Source organism: Eucyclogobius newberryi, unplaced genomic scaffold (genome assembly GCF_026437365.1).
Source record: "Eucyclogobius newberryi isolate DKJ021-1_F unplaced genomic scaffold, fEucNew1.0.hap1 SCAF_6, whole genome shotgun sequence".
Classification (NCBI taxonomy): domain Eukaryota; kingdom Metazoa; phylum Chordata; class Actinopteri; order Gobiiformes; family Gobiidae; genus Eucyclogobius; species Eucyclogobius newberryi.
Genome location: NW_027316278.1, coordinates 28867771 through 28880115, shown reverse-complemented (window position 1 = coordinate 28880115; position 12345 = coordinate 28867771). Strand labels below are relative to the sequence as shown.

Sequence of the window (12345 nt, the reverse complement as noted above, 5' to 3'; positions counted from 1 at the left end):
GGAGCTGTAGATGTGAGGAGCTGTAGATGTGAGGAGCTGTAGATGTGAGGAGCTGTAGATGTGAGGAAGAGGAGCTGTAGATGTGAGGAGCTGTAGATGTGAGGAGCTGTAGATGTGAGGAAGAGGAGCTGTAGATGTGAGGAGCTGTAGATGTGAGGAGCTGTAGATGTGAGGAAGAGGAGCTGTAGATGTGAGGAGCTGTAGATGTGAGGAGCTGTAGATGTGAGGAAGAGGAGCTGTAGATGTGAGGAGCTGTAGATGTGAGGAGCTGTAGATGTGAGGAAGAGGAGCTGTAGATGTGAGGAGCTGTAGTTGTGAGGAGCTGTAGATGTGAGGAAGAGGAGCTGTAGATGTGAGGAGCTGTAGATGTGAGGAGCTGTAGATGTGAGGAAGAGGAGCTGTAGATGTGAGGAGCTGTAGATGTGAGGAAGAGGAGCTGTAGATGTGAGGAAGAGGAGCTGTAGATGTGAGGAGCTGTAGATGTGAGGAGCTGTAGATGTGAGGAAGAGGAGCTGTAGATGTGAGGAGCTGTAGATGTGAGGAAGAGGAACTGTAGATGTGAGGAGCTGTAGATGTGAGGAAGAGGAGCTGTAGATGTGAGGAGCTGTAGATGTGAGGAAGAGGAGCTGTAGATGTGAGGAGCTGTAGATGTGAGGAGCTGTAGATGTGAGGAAGAGGAGCTGTAGATGTGAGGAGCTGTAGATGTGAGGAGCTGTAGATGTGAGGAAGAGGAGCTGTGGATGTGAGGAGCTGTAGATGTGAGGAGCTGTAGATGTGAGGAAGAGGAGCTGTAGATGTGAGGAGCTGTAGATGTGAGGAGCTGTAGATGTGAGGAAGAGGAGCTGTAGATGTGAGGAGCTGTAGATGTGAGGAAGAGGAGCTGTAGATGTGAGGAGCTGTAGATGTGAGGAGCTGTAGATGTGAGGAGCTGTAGATGTGAGGAAGAGGAACTGTAGATGTGAGGAGCTGTAGATGTGAGGAAGAGGAGCTGTAGATGTGAGGAGCTGTAGATGTGAGGAGCTGTAGATGTGAGGAGCTGTAGATGTGAGGAAGAGGAACTGTAGATGTGAGGAGCTGTAGATGTGAGGAAGAGGAGCTGTAGATGTGAGGAGCTGTAGATGTGAGGAGCTGTAGATGTGAGGAAGAGGAGCTGTAGATGTGAGGAGCTGTAGATGTGAGGAGCTGTAGATGTGAGGAGCTGTAGATGTGAGGAAGAGGAACTGTAGATGTGAGGAGCTGTAGATGTGAGGAAGAGGAGCTGTAGATGTGAGGAGCTGTAGATGTGAGGAGCAGCAGATGTGAGGAAGAGGAGCTGTAGATGTGAGGAAGAGGAGCTGTGGATGTGAGGAGCTGTAGATGTGAGGAGCTGTAGATGTGAGGAAGAGGAGCTGTAGATGTGAGGAGCTGTAGATGTGAGGAAGAGGAGCTGTAGATGTGAGGAGCTGTAGATGTGAGGAAGAGGAGCTGTAGATGTGAGGAGCTGTAGATGTGAGGAGCTGTAGATGTGAGGAAGAGGAGCTGTGGATGTGAGGAAGAGGCGCGTGCACGCGCGCGCGCATGCTCGCAGCAGCTGAAGAAAGATGGAAGACTGCGAGTGGCGACGGAGCGCAGCACATCCTCGTCCCGCAGCGGCCGGAGCCCCGAGCTGGTGAGTGTTTTCTGGGAGAAGCGGAGGTGAGCGGCAGAGCGGCTGCCGGCCGGGGAGGGCCCGGGCTTAGGTGCCTTATTCTCGGTGTGATGATGAGAGGAGTGCCGGTGATGATGCGGAGACAGACCGTGTTTGTGGCTCCTGGAGACTCAGGCCTTTGTGGTGCAGGCGCGGGGGAAGCTGCAATCTGGATGCGCACAGCACACCTCCGGCCATAAAAGCAAAGATGCAAAGAGCAAAGAGCACTGATTCAGTTTGGTCCAAACAGATTAGAGCTGGAGCTGGAAGCATCCAAATACACGCCTTTGTAACAGCTCTATAGGATACGAACATATGCTTCCATTTCCAAATAGGCCTATTATAGATCTATGAAGCCTATTAGCTGCCATTTGTGTTGGAAACAGTGGGAGAGTGGGCGAAATACAGTGCACAACAATAGACCTGGACGTGACAGTTAATCACGGTGTTATGGGCTAAAATACACTACATTTTCCCAAGTATTGTGGAGTAGATTACCAATAGACCTACTGTTGTGTTTAGGAAATACCCTATAAATAACTAAATAAATAGGGAAACAGCCTGACTCACTATAAGCACATCCAAAGTCATGTTTTGGTGAATGGTTTTACAACCTACCAAAATAGCCTAAATATTTAGTTAATCATAACCAGGCATAGAACAAAGAGCCTCAGCCACGTCCAGCCAGACATGAACTCGATGGCTCCATATTCCCTTTCCACATGGGGCCAACTGTCCCTACTTTCCACACAACATTTATTCATTGATTAATTAATGATAAAAACAGAAAACTCTTTTTGCTGATAGTCCTTGAATTGGGGGCTCTGTTGAAAGTGGCTCATCTGTCGTCTTGTATCGACCATGAAGGTTTAGTTTGCACATCACACTAACATTTGTTTGGGTCGAAAAACATAGGTCGCATTTTAAAATGTGTTTTTTAGTGTAAAGTATCAGAATCCGTTTAGGCCATCGCAGGTGCCAACCCACTCAGAGGGGCTGAGGCTGTGGTAAATGTTTGTTATTTTGTATATAACTTTTACTCAAAATCAGAAAAAAAGGGTTAAATTCTTAAAAAGACTGCCTTAAAGACTTGGGCTGAAATCTGAAACGTTATGAACACATATTCAGTCTGAATGAAGGGACCTATGACTTTTCAGATGCACTGCTGGAGGTGTCTCAGGACCCACTTACTGCCCAGGACCCTGACAGCATCATGGAGGAGAAGGAGTCGCCCACTCCTCATCCTGACCCACATAGGACCAGGAGCTACAGACGCAGTGAGGCTGCACATGACATGGAGCCGGAGCCCAAACCCCCAGCCCGAGTGGCCACCACCCGCTATCGTCGCCAGGGCGACACCGAGGCCCGGCTGAGGGCGCAGCAGCACCGCCAGCAGCGGCGGCAGCAGAGGGAGGCCCAACAGGAGCTGAGGAGCCAGGAGGACGAGCGAGAGCGTGATGACTCTGCCCTGGCCCGCTCAGCCAGCACAGAGAGCGGCTTCCACACACACACAGACCGAGCAGAGGGGGACGACAGTCTGCTCCAGAGCACTGAGCCTGAGGACGACAACCACAGACCCTCTGCCCAGCCTGAGGAGCCCAATGCAGAGTACTCCAGGGTACTTCACCGTACAGCCAGCACTGCTTCCCAAGCGGCACCAGTATGATTTTATCTCTTTTATTTCATTAAATATGAGAATAGCTGAATTACAATTAAGATACTGTTAAATCATGATTAAATTGCATGTTAATTAACAAATGTATTGTGAGTTAAGGTGTCTGCACATGTTTCACTGGGCTTGGAGCTATGTGTGTTACAATAATTATACTCATCGTGCAATAAATGATGAATGAAGTGATGAAGCAATATTTTGGGGGTTAAATATTTATCATTTCTTCCTATCTTTGTATATATATTTTTTTGGAATACAATCAGCTGCAGATAGTTATATCATTCATTACTAACTTTAATTCTGCTGTGTATTTATTGCAGTTCATGTTATTAACGCTATTGTACGTTTCAGAATATTTGTGAGGGATTATCCTGCTTTGAGGTTATTCGTTTTAAATATCAGTTTTTTGTTTTAAATATTAGTTTTTAGTTTTAAATATTATAATTGGTCATGATATTTTCCGTATCAATACATCATACTTCAAAATGTGTTCTCATGGCAGGTTTACTTGGTGCAGTTGTGCCCTGACGTCCCGCTCTATTCCAGGTGCTGGGTTCCTCTGACTCTGAGGAGCTGAGGGACGAAATGTACTGCGAGCCGTACGACATCTACTCCCCGTCCGAGCCCGTGTACGAGGAGATCTGCGAGGCTTCAGGCTTCTCCAACGACCTGCCCCAGAGACGAGCCGGCTTCAAGCTTCTGGAGGCTCAGTCCGACAACAGCGGCGACTACCAGCAGGCCGTGGGCTCCCGGCTGCACCACTACGACGAGCGGTCGGACGGAGAGTCGGACAGTCCCGAGAAGGAGGCGGAGTTCGCCCCTTACCCCCGAGCGGACAGTGGCGAACTGGAGGAGGATGACGACAGCATCACCATGGAACTCCAGATCAGTCTCAGCTCCCAAAGCTTAAATTGTGCCAAAGAACTGCTTAGCAATGAGGAGCCTGTTCAGGACTCAGAAATACCCACGGACCAGAGTCCAGTCCCATCTGAGGCCCACACAGTGACCCCTGTGGTGCGGAGCATGCAGGAGAAGAAAGACGCCATATCTTTGGCCATAAAGGACATCAGGGAGGCCATAGAAGAGGTGAAGACACGCACAGTGAGGTCTCCGTACACTCCGGATGAGCCCAAAGAGCCAGTCTGGGTCATGAGGCAAGACCTGAGTCCCACTGCGGACTGTGAGCTGCTGCCACCACTAGAGGGCGATGTGAGTACCCTGTCTTATTAGCGTCCTACAGAGGTGTGTGCTCTTTTTCATGTCAACTGGGCCCCCCCCCAACCTGGACCTAAGAACATCTGGTTATGTAACGATTGAAGAATTTAACACTTGGAAAATTCACTATAATCAATTGCACATCTATACTATAAAAGAAGGTATACATAGAAAATAATACTAAATTGAAACAGCATATCCTCAAAGAAAGCATCACATACAAATGCTATAGATATGTAAATATACATATTTACAGTTTGTTGGTACTGATACTTATAGTATGAATAAAAAAATAGCATGTCATATTTCAAATGCACATTTTGTACATAGCACACTATAATTTTAATTGTAGATCTTTATATTGTCTTTACAAAGTTGTAGACCTGCTACTTCAAAATAATATTGCTCAAATAGAAATACAAAGCAGTGGTCAAAACAATTACTAAAGTAAGTACTAAAAATATTTCTACCACTCAATTAAAAGTAATTGTCTGTATTTATCTGATTTATAATGTAAAGTGTAATTGTGAGAAAAAAAGATGAAGTAATGTTCTCATGTAATCATAATTGAAGGAGCGGTAACAGGAACAACAAATAATTTACTTCAAAATACTGTACATCTTTATAGTGAATGTTCCTGAGTACCACACACTTCTGTTGTTTCTATTGTGACAGGGATGTAAAGATGATTAGTTAAATTAATAATTGTGATTGTGAAACTGAACTGAGGTAAACGTCGCTTTTTAACAGTCAATTTGCAGATTTATTTGACCTGGTTTATCTTAACATCACTGGAATTACTACATGAACATGATTACTTCTCCACATGAAAGAAAAACTGGCACAAAGTTCTACGTCTTCTCAGTCAGCACAAATAAACATACGTGAAATATTTGTTTTCACCACAGCCTCAGAAAGCGGTGGTTGTTGACAGGACTTAGTGTCATACGATTTATGTTACAGGTTTGTGGAGCCAATCTCAAACAAATAATGAGAAGGTTCAACATTTCTTTCAAAAACAGTAAATCTCCCAGAGTTTCATAGAGCCTCGCCCGCCTTTTGAGATCATGTCATCATCAGATCCACAAAAGCAGCCTCTATAATCGTAGAAGAAGTGAAAAATAATAATCGTGACTATTTCAGTGAGAATATTAAGTGTTTTATATTCAATCTGTAGTTCAAAAAGTCCATCTAAATGCAAAGTACTTTTTTATCTGGCTGTTTTTTGTCCCATTTACTTTATTTCATGTAATTTGAGGAGTTGATTTTCATAAAGCTGGTCACAAACTTGAGGAATAATAATGTGTTAGAAAATGAGAATGAAAGAGAATTAAAAATGTCCTTGTTGTTTGGGCTCAGTAATTGTGAATGATCGTTAAATCGTGATGTTTCTTCTCACAATAATCGGAACATTGTGACACCCCTCCTCCCACATTAGATATAATTCATGGAGGTTTTTTACAATTAAAACAATAATCAATCTTCTAGTGGTGATGTAATGGTTTGATTGTCCGTTGTTTCTAATTGCACAGGTACAAAACAGTACAAGCGCGTTGGAATTCTCATGTTTTTTCCCCCTAAGAGTTTATAAAAAGCAGACTTACAGTAAATAAAGATGAAAATAATAAAGCGAATGACTCCATGTTTCCTTTGCTCAACGATCTTTTATTCATGTTGGCGGTGAGGCGGAGAAAGGCAAGTCTTGAAGCGATCAATAATTCAGGGCGGCTCCAGTGTCTGCTGCCTATTTCCACGTCGAGTGACCTTTTCTGTTAATGCCACGGACGAATCGTGCTTTACTCACACACGGCTGAAACAAGTCGCAAGTCGGATTAAACGCAACTAATCGATAATTGAGGTTATCGTCAACACGTTTTATAACTGAATAATCGCAATCTGGACTATAAACGGACTCCAAACCATGCCGTGTGCTGAGAAGAGGTTTGATGACACAGACACATTTTGATGTAACTACATCAAAATGTGACAGGAAATGTGTCAAATAAAATCTCTCGTGGACCCAATCCCTGAAAATTTACTTTTATATAGATAAAGATATCATCACGCTTCCTCACGTAACCTTCATTTGGGCCCAATTTTGTTAAAAACTTCACAAGCTCCAAGTCATTATTTTTATTTATCATAATTTAGTTACAAATGTCCTGTTGCAATAGTATGAGCTCTTGTGGTGTGGTGACAGGGCTAAAGTGATGGGAAACATACTCTTGGTTTCCTACTGCAACTGTTTGGCAGCCATATTTTGACTGTAGGTTGATCTAGGTTCTACATAAAGTATGCATATAAATAAATGAATAGAGATGGGCACTTTGTAAGTAAGTCAACTTTATTTGTGCAGCACTTTTCACAGACAGAGATCACAAAGCGCTTCATACAAGGCACTATTTGCAATATTATGGCAATAGATTTAGATAGAAAGGGCTTTTGTTCCTTGCAATTGTTGCTAAATACATTGATAAACAGATTTTAATATTCTTGAAAATCCGCTGACACCTACTATTTATACTTATGGCCAAAGATCTTTTCATAAAAATAACCCTATCTATGGATGGATGAAATGAATTCATTTTCCGTTAGCAATAATACCGGTAATTCATGTTAAGTTCACAAATTATCTTTTCACTTAATAATAATATAATGTATTTATCTGAGATATAACCAGATTTGTTGGGTGATTGTGTTAACATACAGGCACTCTAATTGGCTTCCAATTTCTTCTATTTTTTGGTCAAAAAGATGCAAAAGATCTTATGCACAGAGGACAAACTGGGAATGACACATGGATAGTCTGGGAAAGTGTAGAAAAATATCAGCTACATTTCCCGATACTTCCATCTTGGGAAACCCTCTAATATCACCAATATCCAATAACTGATACACCACTAATCAAATCCACTCAAAATTTGACTTGCCTCATGGTACCGTTTAAAGATGGCTGTTGCATTCGCCTTGGCAGCGGCTGCTTTGTTCACTCTAGTGTCGACAGGACAGGCGCTCGACACCTGTCACCTGAGCTGCTCATTCAGAAGTGCTCATTGAGAACAGCTCAGACCAGAGTGAAGCAGGCTGAACCAGGCTGAACCAGGCTGAACCAGGCTGTGAGGGGCCAGAACAGGGTCAGAACTGCCAAAGACTCCATGGAAAATTATTTTATGTACCAAGTTGAGAAGCTGGAGGAGGAAGAAGAGGCTAAGCGGTGTCGATTCCCCCAAGAGAAAGATATGGACGACAAGGTTTGGATTAGTTTGTGCTCAAGCTGAACTGGGCTTCTCTTTAGATTATGTTTTATCTGGTCAGTTTGACTCTTTGTGCTTGGCTCCATTTTTGTGTATGATATTTCTTACTTGACTGTAGGTTTGTGCAGTTAATAACATTTTATTTCATCAAGAGTTTTTCCTAATAGTCAATGATGAGCGTGGGTCTGTTAATCGAGAGTCACAGTCAGTCTTCTGTCAGTAAAAGTGTGTGGTTTGGAGCAGAGTTCAGACTTTGGAGGAAGATATTCCACAATATTCTATGTGACTGAATCAAAGTATTGTCCAAGTCCCTTTTTATTTGCACTTGAAAAGCCAAACGAAAATGGCAATTGATCAACGCGAGGACAAACAAATTGTGATGGATTTCACTGGCACATCACTCGTTTAAAATGTGTTCTTTTACTCAGGCAGATGAGTCCTTGTTCCTTGTTCCTTGTTCTGAACATTTCTATTGACCAAGTTCCTGGCGTGTGTTCTCTGAAGATGTTCTGCTTACTTGGGGCTGAATCAGAGCGCCGTGGAGATGTTGTGATGATGATGATGATTATTGTTGTTTTTTCAGTCGTCCCGTTCAGAATCACCCAGTCCCTCTGGAGCAGAGGGCTCCAGCAGCCAGCTGCTGCAGGACGACAGTCTGCAAACGCCATCGCCCAGAGAGGTCAGTGCAACAGGCTCTGGACTTAAGATAAAAATGTTCAAAACTACGGAATGGAGGCGAAACGATGTTGCCTATGATCAAATTTCAATGATTAACTGACATCAGACCTAAATGCTAATGGTTTAAAGTCTCTCTAACAAAAAATAAGCAACAATTTGGCATTTCAAGTGTAGAATTGTCAATTAGTCTGGTCCATTATAAAGGATGGAAAGCAGTATTTTCTAGCCCCAAAATTGTATTTGAGCTTCACTAAAGTATAATCTGTGGTCATTTTTGCAATATATCTGTGGGTAAACTAAAAAGTATTGCAGTGTTAACCTTTCTATAATAGATAAACAAATACAATAGTAAATGTCTTTAAAAGCAGCTCACATGTGTCACATGTGAGTGCTTTTCATTTGACAAAAGCACCCTGATGTTTCATATGTTATAATATTCTGAGGTTAATCCCAGTTTCTACATTGAAATCTCATAATGTTCCACTTTTGCCTCCATTCCAAAATGTAGAATGTTTTTCTTGTATGGAGCCTTTAAAGGCGACATAACCGCGCTGCTGGGCTCCATCTACAAAGTTGTGTTTGTGGTCCTCAGGCCGGCAGGAGCAGGGTGTCCTTCCCCACCTACGTAGAGGGTGAGTTCACTCATATTTAATTCAACCGTTTATGTCCCAGAGTCACTAGTCTACGGTTACATCAACAACAAGGATCTCACACAAACCAATCTACAAACACCTCGTCATGACGACTAGACATGTCTAACTCTCGGACATTTGCGGATTTTAGGATAATACCTCAATAAAGTTACAATAGAAGATGCGAAAATTATAGACCAAATTTGACCTTTTCAAATGAAAGACCGACTGTCCAGATGTCTTTGTGAGCCTTAGGACACATTTAGCCTCTTGACAATAATTAATAATTCAGACTATAATTGTGTTGTTTTATTCAGATTTTTTCAAGATAATGAATGATCTTGTCTTGCATTTGCCCTTTCCAGTCCCGGGCCCCTGTGACCCCGAGGATCTCATTGACGGCATCATTTTCGCAGCCATCTACCTGGGCTCCACACAGCTGCTGTCGGACAAAACCCCGTCCAAGAATGTGCGCATGATGCAGGCTCAGGAGGCCGTCAGCCGCATCAAGGTCCGTCCCTCTCTCTGTGTCCGCCCAGAGACCGGGTCAGAGCCGGTGCTAATCTGTGCAGGGAGAACCACTGGTCAGAACATTTTACTACCAGTGACCCCAACTTTACCAGTAGATACACCAAGGATCCATACATCCTTCTCCTGTCTTATAATATCATGATATATCTAATAATTTATTGACATTCAAACAGTCTAGTTTGAATGTCCTGTTTAATAAATCTTGAGGATGACTTAAATTTGGATCCTGACCCCCAGGTTGAGAATCCCTGTTCTAAACTTCTTTGTAGCACTAGCAATTTTAAACTTCCCTTTTTTAATTCCAGTCCCCATTTGATGCCACACTGGGGACTTTTGTAGATCCTGCTCTTGGACCAAAAATCAATCAATCAATCAATCAATCAATCAATCAATTAAAGTAATTACTAAAATTCTGAAAAACGTGTGAAAAAAAGTGTGTTATTGTTCATTTCATTGTTTGTTTGAGCTTTATGTGCATCACAGTTTTACATGTGTTGTTTACAGTGCTCAAAAGAAGTAAAATGAAGGAAAAGAAATACTTTTATAGGGACTTAGTTCTTGGGACTGTTTATTACACCTTATGACATCAGTTCTGGAATTTTCTTCCTAAAATTTAGTCAGAGCTTCACTTTCTTTTATGCAATCTTCGGTCTTTTTACTTATTTATATGATTTCATTAAGTTTATGTGTCTAAGTCATTTACATTTCCTGCTGGATTATTTCAATTAAAGCTGCCTCCTGTACTTTCTGTTTGTTTATATCTCAATATCAGCTCCTGGTGTTCCCACGTGGCTCTGCTTCAGTCACAGTCTAACCTCATGTATCTGTCCTTCCTCCACAGGCGTCCCAAAAGCAGGCCCAGAACAAGAAGAAGGTACACGGTTTTTATGTGTCTCGCGTTTATATTTACTCCATCTACAGTGGCAAGAGGAAAGAAAAAACACATTTTGAATTAGTTTTAAAATGTGATCTTGCCAATTCGAAAAACAAGATTATAATAATAAACCAAATCCATGAACTATGAGAGAAAGGTTGTCCGGACTAAATAATAATAAGAGGACAAAAATAAGAGGAGCACTTCTGAAATTCTCTCCACATACTTTTTCTGCTGATTCTTTGCCTCTCAGATGAAATAATGCTGTTTCTGTGTGCAGGCGCCTGAAGATGAGGCTCACATGACTGAGGTGGACCTTTTCATCTCCACTCAGAGGATCAAAGTGCTCAACGCCGACTCGCAGGTGCAGCCCCGCCCGCTTTGACTAAACTGGCGAATTCTACTGCCCTTTGATCATCCACTTCCATGTCACAAGCTATTTCACAAGTTACAACATCTACAATACTGTTTTAAAGCTGCACTGTGTAGCTTTTCTCAAAATAATATACGGTACAACATGTTATAGCTTTGTCTGGAATTCAACTTAATACATCTCGCTTTTATTCAATAACTTGTGTTTTTATACCTTAAAGACATGCATTCTTGGAGGGCCCTCATCTCCACAGATCCGACTTGTAACTTGCACTGTTGGAGATTGATGTTTTACGTCATAAGGCAACCAGAAAAGTTACATAGGGCACCTTTAATTTTGTTTCTATGTTTTTTTTTATTGGTGATGTGGCCTATATTTAAAAAAAAATCTAATATAATTTTGTATGTAGATGTTTTATTCTAAATAGTATAGTAAATGTGTAAAAAAGATCAAAGTGCCTGAGCACCTTGACCTCACGACAGATAAACTCAACTTGATACTCATAGTACTTATAATACTGTCTTGAAGTTTTTTAAAGACCTCATCAGACAAAAAAAGTTCATCTGAATTTTGCCAGGATTAATAAAATAACCTCCTACTTGATCTTATCACATTGTGTTGTTGTTGTTGTTATTATTATTATTATTGCCCCTCCAGGATATCATGATGGACCACCCACTGCGGACCATTTCGTACATCGCAGATATCGGTAACATCGTGGTTCTGATGGCCCGTCGGAGGATGGCCCCGTCAGAGTCAGAGGAGAACGCGGAGGAGGACAGCAAACGGCAGTACAAGATGATCTGCCACGTTTTCGAATCAGAAGATGTGAGTAAATCATCCAGTCCTTTAATTTGAACAGCTCCTGCGTTTATCTATAATTCCTATTTTAATGTAACAGTGTGTATAATTGATATAATTCCCACTTCTGCTCTTGAGTGAGTGGTCAGAAGGCAGAGAACTTGTTACACGTTGGTTTAGGGTTGTGAGCTCACTGTGTAATTACATCCTAAACTGTCAGAGCGTTTCTGTCTCCAGTTTGCAGCCTCTCTGTTTCCTCTGGGTGCTCTCGTTTCTCATACTACTGCAAACTTATAGGTCAGGTCGGCACATAGTGGTGTCAGATCATTTGACTAATTATAAATTCATATATTGGCTCAAATTGTCAACTTTATATCGAGGGTCTTTACTTGGGGGCCATGACCTTAGTATTATTATATTACACTTAATCATTAATTCTCAACATTTTCTATAACACCCTGTATGTTTAGATAACCTTGCACTTCAAGCTGGATTGTTACATAGTTTGACTTTTCACACCTATAATAATATAATATATATAATCCATCTGGTACAGCTCCTGGTGCACACATGTTGATGCAGCTCAGAAACTGTACATTTCCCTACAAAACATCGAATCAATAATTACTTCAAACGGTTTGATGCACCA

At 42.0% G+C, this 12345-nt stretch overlaps 1 protein-coding gene across 1 annotated transcript in view; it reads left to right on the top strand.

Annotated features, from left to right (window-relative positions):
* The first annotated feature begins 1490 nt into the window (after positions 1 to 1490).
* apba1a (amyloid beta (A4) precursor protein-binding, family A, member 1a) overlaps positions 1491 to 12345 on the top strand; it is a 19069-nt gene continuing 8214 nt past the window's right edge. The window contains exons 1-9 of the mRNA XM_072433821.1: positions 1491 to 1648; positions 2824 to 3326; positions 3885 to 4547; positions 8391 to 8486; positions 9078 to 9117; positions 9483 to 9628; positions 10490 to 10522; positions 10803 to 10886; positions 11553 to 11723. Coding sequence (XP_072289922.1) covers positions 1558 to 1648; positions 2824 to 3326; positions 3885 to 4547; positions 8391 to 8486; positions 9078 to 9117; positions 9483 to 9628; positions 10490 to 10522; positions 10803 to 10886; positions 11553 to 11723 — 1827 coding nt within the window. The 5' untranslated portion in view covers positions 1491 to 1557. The remainder of the gene's footprint in view (positions 1649 to 2823; positions 3327 to 3884; positions 4548 to 8390; positions 8487 to 9077; positions 9118 to 9482; positions 9629 to 10489; positions 10523 to 10802; positions 10887 to 11552; positions 11724 to 12345) is intronic.